This window comes from Palaemon carinicauda, chromosome 11, assembly GCF_036898095.1.
Source record: "Palaemon carinicauda isolate YSFRI2023 chromosome 11, ASM3689809v2, whole genome shotgun sequence".
NCBI lineage: Eukaryota > Metazoa > Arthropoda > Malacostraca > Decapoda > Palaemonidae > Palaemon > Palaemon carinicauda.
The window spans coordinates 93,234,502-93,250,447 of NC_090735.1; the positions used below are offsets into that span (position 1 = coordinate 93,234,502).

Genomic DNA, 15,946 nt, shown 5'->3' on the forward strand with positions numbered 1-15,946 from the left:
AAATGTATATGAAATGACCCGATGCATTATGATTTTAAGAATTGCTTCCTTTTCTGGCTGCTGCTATATTTGTTCCAATACAAATACAAACCTTTTTCCTTTAATAGGAGTATGCTATCAGCAAAGCTGCATACGGGTGTTAAAACTTAATGAGGTGGTGGTAGTTAGCTGGATGGAGGTGGGTAACCCCTCCTCACCTGGAAGGCCAACAAGTCCACGTTTTCAGCTGCTGGAGGGTAAAGATGTATTTCCGGCACCCTCAACTGGCTGTTTTAATCTAAGTCCCACAAGGGTGCTCTTCAACACCGGGCAGGTATGTATACACACATTTCGCACTCATTTTGAAATAGAAGAGAGGTCAGCTACAGACGTCCGAACACTTGGACAACCAGAGGATGAGTGGGATACCAGTAACGAGTGACAATATGCCAACCTGACTACAGGGTAGATGGCATGACCATACCAGGTTGTCAGACCCTCAATACTTCTTCACCTTGTCGTAGCTGGCTGCACCAGAAATAATCCCATTTAAATTACTGATGTTTGTATTGCTAGGAAAAATACAAATTATTTTATAAATTTGTAGTTTTAATCTAGTGCTTTCTCTTTTGTATACAATAGGTAGTAGGTTGGCGAAGGCATCAACCACCTTTTGAGATACTACCATTAGAGAGTTATGGTGTCCTTTGACTGGCCAGACAGTACTACATTGGATCTTTCTCTCTGGTTACGGTTCGCTTTTCCTTTGCCTACACATACTGTACACCAAATAGTCTGACATATTCTTTACAGATTCTCCTCTGTCCTCATGCACCTAATAACACTGAGATTACCAAACAATTCTTTTTCACCCAAGGGATTATCTACTGCACTGTATTTGTTCAGGGATTATCCACTGCACTGTATTTGTTCAGTGGCTACTTTCCTCTTGGTAAGGTTAGAAGAGACTCTTTAGCTATGGTAAGCAGCTCTTCTAGGAGATGGACACTCCAAAATCAAACCATAAGTCTTCAGTCTTGGGTAGTGTCATAGCCTCTGTACCATGGTCTTCCATTGTCTTGGGTTAGAGTTCTCTTTTGCTTGAGGGTACACTCAGGCAAACTATTCTATCTTATTTCTCTTCCTCTTGTTTTGTTAAATTTTTATAGTTTTTATAGAATTTTTTTATTTTAATGTTACTGTTTTTAAAATATTTTATTTTTCCTTGTTTCCTCTCCTCACTGGGCTATTTTCCCTGTTAGGGCCCCTGAGCCTATAGCATCCTGCTTTTCCAACTAGGTTTGTAGCTTAGCAAGTAATAATAATAATAATAATATTAATAATAATAATAATAATAATAATAATAATAATAATAATAATAATAATAATAATAATAATAATGATGATGATGATAATGATGATAATGATGATTTATTATCAGATCATCATGAGAGGGGGGGGGGGGGGGATTAAGGAGGAGAGGATTTGCAGTTTTTCCTGATAACTGTGGCTGTATAGCGGTTGTTTGTGCAACCTGCTGATATCAATATTTATTGTTTATTCCCTTGCGAGTGTGGCCTTGAGCCAATGACATTGTAATCCTGATCGTTGTTTTTCGACAGAGGAAGAAGGTTTTGTTCTTGCTGATTGTGAAGGGGAACAGCACAGCCCTTCCACTTTCCTTCATTGTCTCCCTGAACCTGGGAAGAAACTAAGGGTGTATCTCCTGGTTGTGTTATTTCTTCTCCCCTGTAAGAGAAATGGCATAGTTCTGTACAGCCCTACTGAAGGCGAGTTTCAAGCTCTTCCTTCTTTTCATCCTCATCATCACGAGAGAGACTTTGCTGTTTCTCGTCTTTGAAGAAGTCCAGGAACAATGATTAATACAAATCTCCTATGCCTGACGCCTACCGTTTCTCTTCCCTTGGAAGAGATGGTGCGCTCATCTTTCATATGGATTTAAGCGTACGTACTGCTGATTGAGACGAAAGCCTTTTTTTTCCCCTTCTTGAACAATTATCATTGACTGCTCCTGCATCTTATTTCCATCCTGCTGCCATGCCTTTGCCTGCTGACTATAGATGACAGCTAGAGTCCAAAGATTGTTTCCTTGATCAGATCAAGGGTTCCACATGCAAGGATTTTATGATTATGCACTCCCCATACAATGGTTTCCCGTATGCATATGGGCTCAGATTATGTTGCCCTCTATGTGACAGAAATCATTCATATGAACAACCTTTAGGAACACTATTATCAATGTGCACAAGCTTCATACATAAGTTCTTTACGTGTACTGGCTCAGAATGTCTTAGAGTATATTCCACATGCACCTGAAATCAAAGTGCATGATGGTCCACATGTCCAAACTTCACCAATATGATTGTCCACACACACGCCTGAGATCACACCCTGTGCGGAGTGATTTGAGATACAAGTGCTCTCACTCATGTTTCTAGCATTCTGCCTTGTATGAGATTGAGCTCATTTTCTAATTTTGCGTAGTCTATAAGACCGACCGTGCTCTGGGATCACAAAACTTTTGAACGGATGTACAGCAATTGAAAAGCTTATGATCAGTTACCAAGATAAGGAATCATGCAATCGTGAATTATGTCGTAGGGGTTTGCGGACTGTGCCCAGATGTAGCACGCAGACTGCCTAGTGTCCAAATGCTGACTACCAACGTTTCACTACACAAAAAGAAATGGTGGAATACCCAGAAATCTGGGTAAAAGGCAAACAATCTAGGATGAACTGGGCACTGGGCACCACCTCCTAATTTTATACTGGGCAAGGGGACCCAGCTAGAACCTCAAATTTCCCTATTATCTTTTTTTGCCTTGAGCTTGCTGAATAAACAAGTAGTATGACCGTTGGTTTAATTCTGGGAAAATCAGCAGAAATAATAAATAGCTCTATCTTCTTTAGGTAATATCTCTTCAAGCATAAGTAAACTTTCAGAACATTAGGAGAAAGGGAAAATATTTCTAGGCTGGTAACAGGACACTGTAAAAAAAAAAGAAAAAAAAAGTGAACAAAAAAAAGTTGTACAGTATGCTAATGAGAAAATTTCTATTACAGGAAAAGAAAACTATTTTCCCTTTACACTCCAGCCTCACAATAATAATGTTTAAAAATGATTTGAATAACCCTCAAAAAACAAACTGCCCACACATTGGACAGTCCCATAACAATATAATGGTCTGTACTCACTATCATGGATAATTTAAAGATGATTAACTATATATAAATGCAATATACTGGACATTATTGAAAAGAACTTACATAAGTTCAACAACCCTAGTACATATGTGTGTGCAGCATAGAATTGTCCTCCTCCAACAAACTTACTGAAAGAATACACAGATTCTTCGTGAGCATCATTTCATCACAGCCAGGCTAATTCACAATAATTTTCATTCTTGTCTAATGTAGTCACACTTTGGAGTTTCTTTCAATATGAAAATTCAGATGCTTGCATAATGCTTCACATGGAGGTCAAAGGCAGTGGTACGTTTATTTTATTTTCTTTGTATACTGAACAACACAGAAATTCCACAGAAGCCAATTCTCTCTAAGTTTTTTCACATTATAAACTATACTCCTATATGCAAAGCATATATCTCTTGATTGTGTTTACTTATGTTTTATAAAGTGAAGCTTGAATTGATACAAGAGTACAGTCAGCTGGTAAACACTTTCAGTCAGAAAGGATATCATCCTACAATAAATATCTAGTATATGATCTGACACTGTGTTCGAGGCACTGCTATTTTTGACAAGATTTGGGTTTGTCACATGTTACTTGGAGATAGCCAGTTATAGTCTGTCCAGCGAAGTAAACAGCTGCAGGATTATGAAATATTACTCCAATACTAGTCAGCATTGTTACTCCTGTATTCAAATTCTTGTAACAGCTTATACATCACAGGTAAAATTTGAGATCTGCCATAGGCTTAGGCTAATCTAACCCAGCTTACGCTAGGTACTTTTACCTGCACTAAACTCAATGCATCCTTATTTTATTCTTATTGCTGGTATTATTGTATTATTACCTGTGCTTTAAAAAAGAATTCATTAAAATGAAAGTGATTTAAACTGAAAATGCTGTGACTTTCGTTTATAAACATTGGCTGACAAAATTTAAACATCGAGTTATTGTTCGTTCTCAGCAATCTTTTAACTTTCTCTATCCTTAGCCTTCGATAATATTAGTGGTATCGTTAACGTTAGTAATCAAATTTAGATTAGCATATTTATTTTTCGTTAGAAATCCACAATGATTCGAATTATCCTCACTCTTTCTCCAATCAAGCACCATCTTCTCTGTCGCACCATACTGTCATTAGTGGTACTTTGTTATTGTTGACTAAACATAAACAAACTGGCTTTTCTGTTATGCAAAGTCTAGAAATTTTTAGGGATATGGCAAATGAAATATTTGGAATAACCTCTTTACTAAAAGCTCTTAGTATTGTTAGTTATTGCTTGAATGTGTAAGTGCGTTTGTTTGTTTATTATGATCGGCGATGAAACGTAAACAAAACGGCGTTTCCTATTCTAGGCAGCGTTTATTAGGAAAAACTTGGTACTGTATAGAATCACTCTTATTTCAATTATTATTAATTACTAAGGATAAAGTAAGTAAAGACTATATAATAAGCTCCCATGAAACATTCAAATGATTGAAGACATCAATGCTTTCAAGAGGAAACTGAAGACTCCTATTTCATGAGTCTTTTGACAGTGACGATTTAACAGTAAATGAACAATATGTGACTTGAAAAGATAAATACTATGAACGAACAAGGTAAAACGACAGTGGAGGTCCAGTAGAGAGTGGGGTTCCCCTGCTGTATGGGACCGGAAATGCATCCATCAAAGAACGAAGAAAGAAAGAAAGAAAAATAAAATTAATAACATCATAATTTCATAATCAATACTTGGTAAGATATCTGTTGCTGCAAAAGCTAACTTATACACTTGATTTGTAAATGCATTCGTTTTTTCGTTATGATCGTTGATGATAAAAAAAAGCAAAGCAATGCTTTCGGTTTTATGTTGCGTGTTTAGCAAAAGCATGATATAAAAGGGATTTTGACGAAGGAAAAATCTATTTCTGGGGAGATATCTGTGTCGCCCAGTGAAAAGGTGAAAAGGTCCTTCTTGTCACTTTTCTGATATAAATAACTTCCAAATATACCAGAGAAAGTTAAAGCATGGAATGCAGAGGTTACTGCCCTCGCGCGAACACCCTTAGGGCGTCGTGTATAAAGATAGGGCGTGTGAAAACCACTATTCACAGGTCGTCTTCCATTTAGATAATTCCTTCGCCAATAAGGGATGAGCCGCTACAGCGGCACTAACCAAACCAACCTGAACCACTCCACCGACGCCTGACATGAGCGCCATCTACACATCCTTCTGTATGAAAGATGGCTTGGAAAGGAAAGGAAAGGGGAAAAAACAGGGAAGGTTTTCACCGGGCGACACAGATATCTCCCCAGAAATAGATTTTTCCTTCGTCAAAATCCCTTTTCTGGGTCGATCTGCGTCGCCCGGTGAAAATATACCAGAGAATGCCTTCCAAGCCCATAAGAATAAAAAAAGGTAAATTAAAAAACGTCATGTACAAGTGGAGGTTACTCTATTAAATAAAGAAATGTAATACAACAAACACAATTCCCAAAAACCTTAGGTATTAAAATAGTAAAAAAGGTATGAATGGGACAAAGAAAGTAATACCGCATAATCAAATAAAGAAATGTAATACCACAATCACAAATCTCAAAAACCTTAGGTATAAAATAGTAGTAATGCTATGAATGGAACAAAGCAAAGTAATACAGTATAATCATAATATGAATAATAAAATAAAATGGCAAACGGTATGAATACCTAAGGATAAGGCTATACATTTCAAGAGGTAAGCAACCAACATTAACAAGGTAACAATGACATAACGAGAGATATGGGGCTAAATCTAGTCCACCGAGGTGAGAAGCTTCGTGGTGAGAGTGGCAGGTAGGAGGGAGAAAGAGGAGAGTTGGATGAAAAAGGAAGAAAGGTAAGAGATTACTCTGGGGAGATGACACTCCCAGCTGCGATAGTAGGAAATTTTAGGGCCTGTAAGTTCTTTAAATAGTGGCGTTTAAAAACCATAGGGGATTTCCAACCTGTATACTTTTCAAGTTCATCGAAATCCATATTTTGGAAATAATTGATGGAGGTTGCTACTGCTCGGATATCATGTGCATGTGGAAAGGATTCCGGGTTAGCCTGCTTGATGAAGTAAAGTATTTGCTGTCTAATACCTTGGGTGGAGATAGTACCTCCTTGTTCCCTGACAAACAAGGGACCAGATGAGCATGTAGCAGTTCTAGCTAAAAAGGCCCGAAGAGTCACAATTAGACACAGAGAAGCATCAAGTGGAAGAGGGATAATCTTCCAAGGGGACCATCTATTTTGAGGGTCCTCATTTTTAGCTAGGAAAGCTCCATCTGGGGATAGTAGTACTTCTCCTGATGGAAGGAAATCTAGGTTTTCAGGATTACGGGAGAGAGCTGCCAATTCAGAAATTCTGGCACCTGAGGCCATGGTTGTAAGAAACAGGGTCTTCCTAAGAAGCGAAATGTAAGAGCAAGATTCGTTATCGGTGTCTGAAGCTAGCTTTAAGACATCGTTTAAAAACCATGAGACCTTTTGTGGACGAACAGAAGGTCTAAGCCTAGCACAGGCTTTTGGAATGGATGAAAAATATGAATCCGCTAGGTTAATATGGAAGCCCACTTGAAAAATCTTTTTTAGGGCTGATTTAATTGTAGTGATAGTACTAGCGGCCAGGCCCTTGTCAAACAGGGACCTAAAAAACGAGACGGCCAAGTTAGGGGTCATTCGGGTATCGTCTGAATTCTTTAGAAATTCTGCTAGTTTCTTAACACCTGAGTCATATTGCCTAAGCGTTGAGTCCCTTTTGTCCGATTCTATAAAGAGGACATTGTCCGGGTCGATATTTGCATCCTTGTGGGCCGCAAATTTCATGAAATCCACAAAGTTAGGGTTTGTGCTATTCTTGAGGAATCTGACACAGTCTGAGTTTGGACAACTTGTGTCAACTTGGGGTGTGGAATCCGGAAGGGGCGAAGCTTCAGCTCCAGAAGGAGCGGAAACCAGTTGCTCTTCGGCCAGTTGGGAGTCACCAAAGCTACCGCTCCTTTGAAGGAGCGGAGTTTGGGTAATCCTTTCATTAGAAGATTCACCGGAGGGAATAGGTAGATCTTCTTCCAGCTGTTCCAGTCTAGGGTTAATGCGTCTGTGGCATAAGCCTGAGGGTCCAGGCGGGGGGCTACATAGCAAGGAAGTTTGCGGTTGAGGTGCGTCGCAAACAAGTCTACTTGGAGACCCGGAACTAGTCTGGATATCCACCGGAAGGAATTCATGTCCAGAGACCATTCCGATTCCAGTGGTTTCGTCCTGGATAAGGCGTCCGCTATAACGTTCTGGATTCCTGCCAGGTGTGTGGCTGACAGGAACCAGTTCCTTTCCTTTGCCAAGGTGAAAATCATTACCAGGATCTGATTCAGGTTAGGAGATTTTGATCCGCCACTGTTTATGCAGTGAACCACCGCTGAGCTGTCTGAGACTATCCTGACATGAGATGTTTTTGGATGGGATAACCTTTTTAGGGTTAGAAAAACTGCCATGGCTTCCAACACGTTTATGTGGAATTGCCTCATGGTGGGGGTCCATGATCCCTGAAACATCTGTTGTTGGGAGTAGCTGCCCCAGCCACTGTGTGAATCGTCACTTGGGGGGGGGGAACTGCAGAGGAACTGATTTGGATAGGTTCTCTGGTTTCGACCATGGCCGGAATCTCTTTATTAGTATTGAGGGGATCGTTGAGATTTTGTCCCTTAGCCGAATTGTTGCTCTCTTCTTCCAAACTCGGTTGATGTCTTTGAGTTTGGCTTTTAGTAAGACGTCTGTTACTGAGGCGAATTGTAGTAAGCCGAGAACTCTTTCTAAGGCTCGTCTTGACACCTGTTTGTTCTGGATGAACCGTTTTGTTTTTGAAGCTATATCTTTGACCTTTTTGGGTGGGAGAGATAGTTTGTGCTCTTTGAGGTCCCAGTGAATGCCTAGCCAATCGAATTGATTTGCGGGTTGTAGACGTGATTTCTTTAAGTTGACTTGAAAGCCCAACTTGCGCAGGAACTGAACCACTTTGGCTGTAGCCTTGTGGCAGGTAAGCTATCAGCATAATTCCCTGGCTCCGGAGCTGTTCTAATACCGCCTCCCCCAACTTCGTGAATATCCTGGGGGCAATATTGAGGCCGAATGGCATCACTTTGAATGCGTAGGACTTCTTGCCTAGGCGGAAGCCTAGGTAGGGAGAAAAGTTCCTTGCCACTGGGACGTGATAATAGGCGTCGGTAAGATCGATAGAGGTGGTGACGGCCCCACGTGGAAGTAGGGTCCGCACCTGAGAGACAGTCAGCATGCGGAACCTGTCGCAGAGAATGTAAGAATTCAGTTTGGACAGGTCCAGAACTACTCTTAAGGTCGTCGAATTCTTTTTCGGAACCGTGAACAGGCGTCCTTGAAATTTCAATTTCCGTATTCTCTTTATAGCTTTCTTCTTTAAGAGATCTTTCGTGTACTCTTCCAGAAGTGGGGTGGGCTTCTGAAAGAAGGTTACTGTTGGAGGTGGAGAACCTTGTGACCACTTCCAGCCCAGACCTTTGGAGACTATACTGTGGGCCCAGGGACTGAAGGTCCATTGGTCTCGAAACCTGTATAGTCTCCCTCCTAGCTGATCCGTCTCAGTGATTGGGGTTAAATTTCGCTCCCCTACCTCCTCGGGAACCTCTGGCTCTAGGTCTGCCTCGATGACGGAACTGACCTCTCGCCCTGTTGCTTCCGGGCTGCCTAGGGTATCCTCGAAAGGATCCGGAGGCTTCAAAAGCTTGGTTGAATGCAGGGGAGGTCATCCATGTAGCCATGGAAGCAGGTTGGGCGCCTTGAGGAGCCGGAACAAACACGATCTGTTGAGGAGGGGTGGATTTGGAGGTGGTCGGGGCTGGAGTCTGTGAAACCGGAGATTGGCGATGTTGGCCACGACCAGGTTTATATGGAGAATAAAATCTCTGCTTCTTCTTATTGAATGGCTGCCTCATCACAGGTTCAAACTTACGTTTGTTAGAGAGGCTCCACCTGACTTGAAGGTTTTGGTTAGCCCTGGCAGCATCCTGGAGGACTTTATCCACTTCTTCTTGTGGGAAAAGAGATTTACCCCAACAGGAAGAGGTAATAAGCCTAATGGGCTCGTGCCTAATCAAAGCCTCCGCTAGAACATATATCCTGCAGCTGGTTCTCGCGGTCCAGAAATCTTGCAGGTCTAACTGAAAAGTCTGCAGGAGACTCTTCGCCAGTACCCGAAAGACCGGTTCTTCGCTATACAGGAAGGCTATCAACTCCGAGGATGCAAGCGAGTTAAGGGATCTCGCTAACCTATTCCTCGTCTCAAACTCCGCTTTCAGCAAGTGATCCGGGAGTTTGGGGAGTCTCTCCAAAAAGAGGGAGGAGGCACAGTCTGGATCTAATTTACCCACCGTGAAGGTGGTCGGAGCATCCCGCCAAAAGTCGCTTGGAGCTGGCATAAGGAGAGAGGTGGGGTCCGTCTCCTTAAGGGTTGGCATAGGGAGGCTGTCCTTAAGGGCTTGAACTGTTAACTCCGCTACTTTGTCAGTGAGAGGAGCAGGAACAGTTGAAGGCGAGGTAAAAATCGTGTATGAACCCTTATGAGGGGTCAATTTAGAGTTAATGCAGCCCCATTCTGAAAGAGTACGAGCCCAGACAGCTTGGGCTTGTTCTTTTGGAAAAATTACTGTTGCCTTAGGCACCGTGTCCATTCTGACTAGCGCATGTTCCCTTAGGCGAACGAACCCGTTAAAAGGAAACTGGAGGTCGGGGGGGGGGGGGGGGGTAGAACTCCAGGTCCTCCAAAGGGCGGGTACCTAATCCCTCTAGAGTCAAGGTGCCATCCAGGTACGGAGCATGCCGAGCAAACCGCCAAGGGTTGTTCTTGTCGAACGGGGGCAGTTTAGAGGTGTCAGGGCCTACGGGCGGAGCTGGGTGTGAACCAGAACGGAGAAGGCTAGCGACCATATCTTTAAGCTCCGTCATTACAGCTGAGTGCATCTCTAGCCTTGTGTCCACCATCTCAGAGTGCTTCTCTAACCCCGTGTTCACCATCTCTTGGACCATTGACACAAGAGTAGCCGGGTAGGGGTCAGGATGACCAACCGGAGCTGATGTCTTGCCTTTAGCGGACTTACCCTTCAGTCCTTTAGAAGGATGAGGGGTTTTTGACATTACTGGGATGTCGGCGGAGGTGGAAGGTCTGGGGACCGGGGATAAGGCTGGAGGCGTAGATGAAGTAATGGGTTTGCTCTTTGGCTTCTTTAAAGGTTTAACTTTGGGATGGACCGATAAGGATCCCTCCCAAGGCGAAGCTGAGGGCTTGTCAAAGCCCAGGAAGGGAGTAGAAGTAGAAGGAGAAGAAAGAAAAGAGTCTGCCAGATCCTCTACACCACTTACCTCTTCATCCATCGGCTCTAGGTGGATATCCATAGCTGAGACGTCGCCGGAAAGTTGGTGTTCCTCCGAAGCGGGTAAGGCTGATCTAATCGCCTCGATGAGCGGTGTAGAGTCTTCGACGGATACGGCGGCTGACGGGGATCCTGGGAAAAGCCGGGAGGCCATGTCCCCGTCCAGCATGTAAGGGCAGCCTTGAGGGGCATTTCTTCCGAACCCCAAAACCCAGGTCCGGAGGCTGGACTTGGCCGCCTTGATGGACTCCTCGTCAGCCTGAAAGAGGGGGTTAGAGTTAGAAGTAGAAAGGAATGGTTGAAGTAACAGACTCAAGTTACGAAAAAATTATTACTCGTCCATGATCGAAGAAATCCCAAACCCAAAATAACAAGTATATAAACGGTAATATTGAGAAATCTTACCTCATCATTGAGGAGGATGGATGAGAGCTCGTAGCAGAGCGAACAGGACTCTGGGAACCAGACCATATAAGGGGTTTGGCCTGCTTCCCGGACGAAGGAGATTGCGCAGTGAGCATGGGACCGGCAGACGTCGTGGCCCACCGGATCCGCAAACGTCGCCGAGCAACCCTTAGAGGCACAGCGGACTTTCTGTACTATAAAAGAATATATAAGTACATCAACTCCCGAAAACGTTCTAACTTAACCTAAAAGGTAAGAGAGAAAGTTGGCATGCATAAGACCAAGGGAGGAGTCTGTATCATGTGTGTTAGTAGGTTCGGGAAATTCATAAGGAACCGGAGCTCCTACGTAATTACTGTATGAACTATAATGAATTAGGCATAGTGACGTAAAGATGGAAAGCTCCGTAAAGCGCCGGAGTTCCAGGATGGGAATTCACGAGGCACCGGAGCTCTTAAGTAATTACTGTTGAACCATAATAAGTTAGGCGTAGTGTTGTAAAAATGGAGAACTCCGTAGTGCGCGGGAGTTCCGGGGGGATGTGGCCCTTGATATATAAATGATCTCCGGTAATGATCTCCGGTAGGTAACCTACCGGAGTTAAAAAGGGGGGGGGGGAGAAATAACAGGGTTTGTCGTGTGAAGGGGTCGTAGCCCCGGAGTCAAAGGTGCTGAAGGCCAACGAAGGGAGGTTTCCCAGTCGAAGGGGAGCACCGGAGTGAAATAGGTAAGTAATGTGTTCCCAGCTCAAGTACGGTAACGGAAAACCATGGCGGAGCTCCAGGGTAAACGGGGTCCAGACCCAAGATGCCCTGGCCGGAGCTGGGTCGGGTGGGACTAAGAGGGAGAGGGGGAACAAGTTGGCGGCTCGAAAGCAGGCCAAGTGAAACTAACCTAAATAGGGAGACTCTTAACACGACAGGGTCTACGTAAAATAACAAAACACTAGCCTACTAGAAAGAGCAAAATAACCTAACTAAGTAAATGTATAATCTCAAGGGAGAGAGAGAGAGAGGGGGAGAAACCCTGATCTGTGAGGAAAATATTCCGAGACAGTAATGTAAAACTAAAAGCGGGAAACTCCCGCCTCTCTCACTCATAGGGTACTAAGCTCGATCTAGAATAAAAACACTAACCTTAAACGATAACACGTGTAAAACATAACTGTCCGTAGTAGTACATAGAACTCAAAATTAAAGTTAGCGAAGAATAGACGAAAGGGGCAATAAAAAGTTACTCTGACAACGGAAGACTAGCATAGACATGACGAGCAAGTGCAAAATGAACGTTAAGCACGAAGGGTAACCTCGTAGCAAGTCAGAAGAGCCTACCTAGGGTAGGGAACTAAACTGTAATAAAACGCCGAACGCTATTCTTTGCTAACGTAATAACACGGACTCGGAAGTGACTCAATAAGTACTTAAAAGTAAAAAAAGGGGTTCTAAAACTAGGGCACAAGGCCAATTAATCTAACATAACATTAATAAAAGAACCTAGCATGACAAAATTACCCGAAGGCATGTAAACAAAGCGTGATGATGAAGAGTAGAAGACGCTGTACGGCAACCAGCTGATAGCACTAAAACACACGCAAAACGTAAATAAGGCGTACAAGCCCGGGCAATAAATAATGCCAAAACAAACTATGGTACTTAACATTGGTGCAGGTGGAAGGAGAGTCTCAGCCATGGCGAAGTAATCCAGAAAACCAAGAAAAAGGGCACACCGAAAAACAAAGTTATCGTCGCGACACGAGTCCAAAAGAAGGATGAGTAGATGGCGCTCGTGTCGGGCGTCGGTGGAGTGGTTCAGGTTGGTTTGGTTAGTGCCGCTGTAGCGGCTCATCCCTTATTGGCAAAGGAATTATCTAAATGGAAGACGACCTGTGAATAGTGGTTTTCACACGCCCTATCTTTATACACGACGCCCTAAGGGTGTTCGCGCGAGGGTAGTAACCTCTGCATTCCATGCTTTAACTTTCTCTGGTATATTTGGAAGTTATTTATATCAGAAAAGTGACAAGAAGGACCTTTTCACCTTTTCATCGGGCGACACAGATCGACCCAGAAAATGGTCTTTATTTAATTCATTTTGGATTTTTTAGTATACAATAAAAGCTAGCCTATGCACTAGTGGTCGTCTTATGCACGGAAATATACGATATGTTTCTGCTTGTGCAATGTACAACTAGACTATTTTCAACAATATATGCTTAAATACATTAAAAACCGTTATCCTTAACCTGACCTGCTTAAATGAGGGTGCGTCTTATATGCCCGTGTGTCTTATAGGCGGTCAAATACGTTAATTCATCATCCATCCTTTCAGCCACTTATCCAATTATACAGTAATACCTTGAGATAAGAGCTTAATGTGTTCCGGGGCCAAGCTTGTGTGACAATTTGCTCGTATCTCGGATCAATTTTTCCCATATAAAATAACTAAAAAAAATTAATCCGTTCCCACCCTCTGAAAAAACACCTAAAAACAGTATATTACAGTGGAAAAACATTCTACACTCTCAAAATAACAAATACCTATGAACTGGTTATGATCCTCAATAAAATGTAAAATTATTATAGAGTTCTTACCTTTGAGACAGACGGTAGCAGCTAACGGCTGTGTGTGTGGAGGAGGAGGAGGGAGAGAGGACGAGGAGGAGAGAAACTTGACGGCAACACGTTCGGTACGCAACACTTTTGTAACACTACGTAACATAACTTAAACTTTAAATTTGACTTAATGAAATTAGCAACTTTAAATTCAAATTAAATGAAATTAGTTTACTGTACACTCTCTTAAAAATAAAATGTTAATCTTACGTTACACTAAACTTATTCTAATTTCCTTTTCATTTTAATTTTTTTACTTTTCTTCTTCCGACTTGGCTCTTTTTGCCTCGCTTTCACCTTCATTTTATGCCAGCCTTTTTAAAAGGAACCTATCTAAGGATGTTTGCTTTTGTCTCCCCCTCAAAATGTTGCGAAAATGACGCACGCAAGTGTCATCACAAAAGGCTAACGCACGACCACACGCCAACTTGTCCGGGTGCCTCTTTTCCATAAAATTAGAAAACTCCTGTCACTTCGCTAACATGTCTTTGATTTCCGTCGTAGAAAGGCGGCCCTCGTCTTCCACCTCCTCCTTGCTACTGAGCTCCTGCAACACCTCCGAATGTTGCATCTCTTGGAGCTCTATCAATTCCTGTGTTGTGATCTCTTCCTGATGTTCCTCGACAAGGTTGTTCACGTCTGCCTCATCTACCTCCAGCCGCATGGACTTTCCAAGAGACACAATTTCATTCACCACAATAGGTTCGGGGTCATCAGGGTCTGTCTTATCGAACCCTTGAAAGTCCCTCAGCGACGGAAGCTGGCCACAATTTCTTCTATGGTGAATTAAGAGTCCTTTTTGTGACAGCCTGCCATGCATCATCAATAATTTCTTGAACAAATGCTTCGTGTACAGATTTTTAAAGTTGGAAATTATTTGATGGTCCATGGGCTGGAGGAGTGGCGTGGTGTTGGGCGGGAGATAAAGGACTTGTTTGCATTTTATTATCCATGTGCATGTATACATACTTGCATGAAAACATTTGCAGATACAGTAGTTGTCTGTATATAATATTATTTGTCCATAATGTACCCTTCAGATGGAAAGATTGACTAAAGTGGGCCTTGCTATGGATGATATCCTAGAGGAATTATTCAATGAAGATGACGAAAGTGATAAAATCACTGAAAGAGCTGATGTAGTTATAATTACCCCCGAAGTTGACCCTTTGACAGATGAGGATGAAACACTTGATGATATGACTGGAGAAGCAGCAGTGCAATATGTTCCCAGAAGTCTTGAGCTCCACATTGATTATAAGAAAATATCTGGCAAAAGCAAAGCCACATCATCAAATTGTACCTAGCAAACCAAAAGAAAATGGAGCAAAAGTTTTACTCGGCACCATGAAAAGGAAACTGTAAATCAGAACCAAGTTGGAGACACAAACAGTCAGAATACACAAAAGTGAAACAGAGATGACAAACTTTCCAAGACAATTTAAAGAAAATAAAAAAAAGACTTAGATCACCTAACACCTCTTGAATTATTTGAAACAATAATGTCACCATAGGGATACCAGTTAGTGAGGAAGATAATTTGGCCTATGAAAATGATCAAATACAGAAATTTGAGGAGCCCATTTCCTGTAAAGATAATCATTATAATGTTGCTCTGCCTTGGAAGGAGGGTATGATGAAAAAAGTTCCTTCTAACTTTAAAATATCTTTAGCGGTAGCCGAAAAAGTGTATGAGAAGCTAGAAAGTAAGGGTATCTCAGGAAAATATGAAGAGGTATTTGACCAGCAAGAAGCATTAGGTATCATAGAAAAAATCGAAAGGAGAGTACCAGGTCAGATATTCATTCCCCATCGACCACTTATCAAGATGGATGAGTTGTCTACCACAAAAATATGGCCTGTGTTTAATTGCTTTCTGAAGGTCAGAAAAGCTCCTTCGCTTAATGAAGCTGCCTTTTTTGGCATTGACCTGATGAACAAGGTGTTATCTTTGTTGATCTATTTTAGAACCAACGATTAAGTTATCCTTGCTGACATAATGAAGGCTTTTCTTCAGATTAGACTATCTCTTGATGAGGAAAGGAACAGATTTTGTAATTTTTTTAGAAAAAAATAACGGTAAATTTGTCCCCTATAGGTATAATACCATAATTTTTGGTTTTGTGAGTTCCCCTTTCATCTTGAATTATATTGTTCAGCACCATCTGATGGTGAACTCCCATATTGAGGTATCCACTTTAATCAAAGATAAATTTCATGTTGATAATTTGATCTTGACAACCAACGATGTTAGTGAGCTTCGTCATACGGTTGACAACATAAATAAGGTTATGATCTCTGGAGATTTACCATTAAGGGAATGGTCTTCTAATGATA

General features: G+C 42.1%; 2 protein-coding genes across 3 annotated transcripts in view; one reads left to right on the forward strand and one right to left on the reverse strand.

Moving 5' to 3' along the window:
- LOC137650094 (PX domain-containing protein kinase-like protein) overlaps positions 1–15,946 on the forward strand; it is a 793,620-nt gene that overhangs the window by 190,910 nt on the left and 586,764 nt on the right. The gene's annotated exons all lie outside the window — the stretch shown is intronic.
- On the reverse strand, positions 6,058–7,467 carry LOC137649859 (uncharacterized). Its single transcript, XM_068382800.1, has one exon. The coding sequence runs from the start codon at positions 7,432–7,434 to the stop codon at positions 6,058–6,060; it is 1,377 nt and encodes a 458-aa protein (XP_068238901.1). The 5' UTR covers positions 7,435–7,467.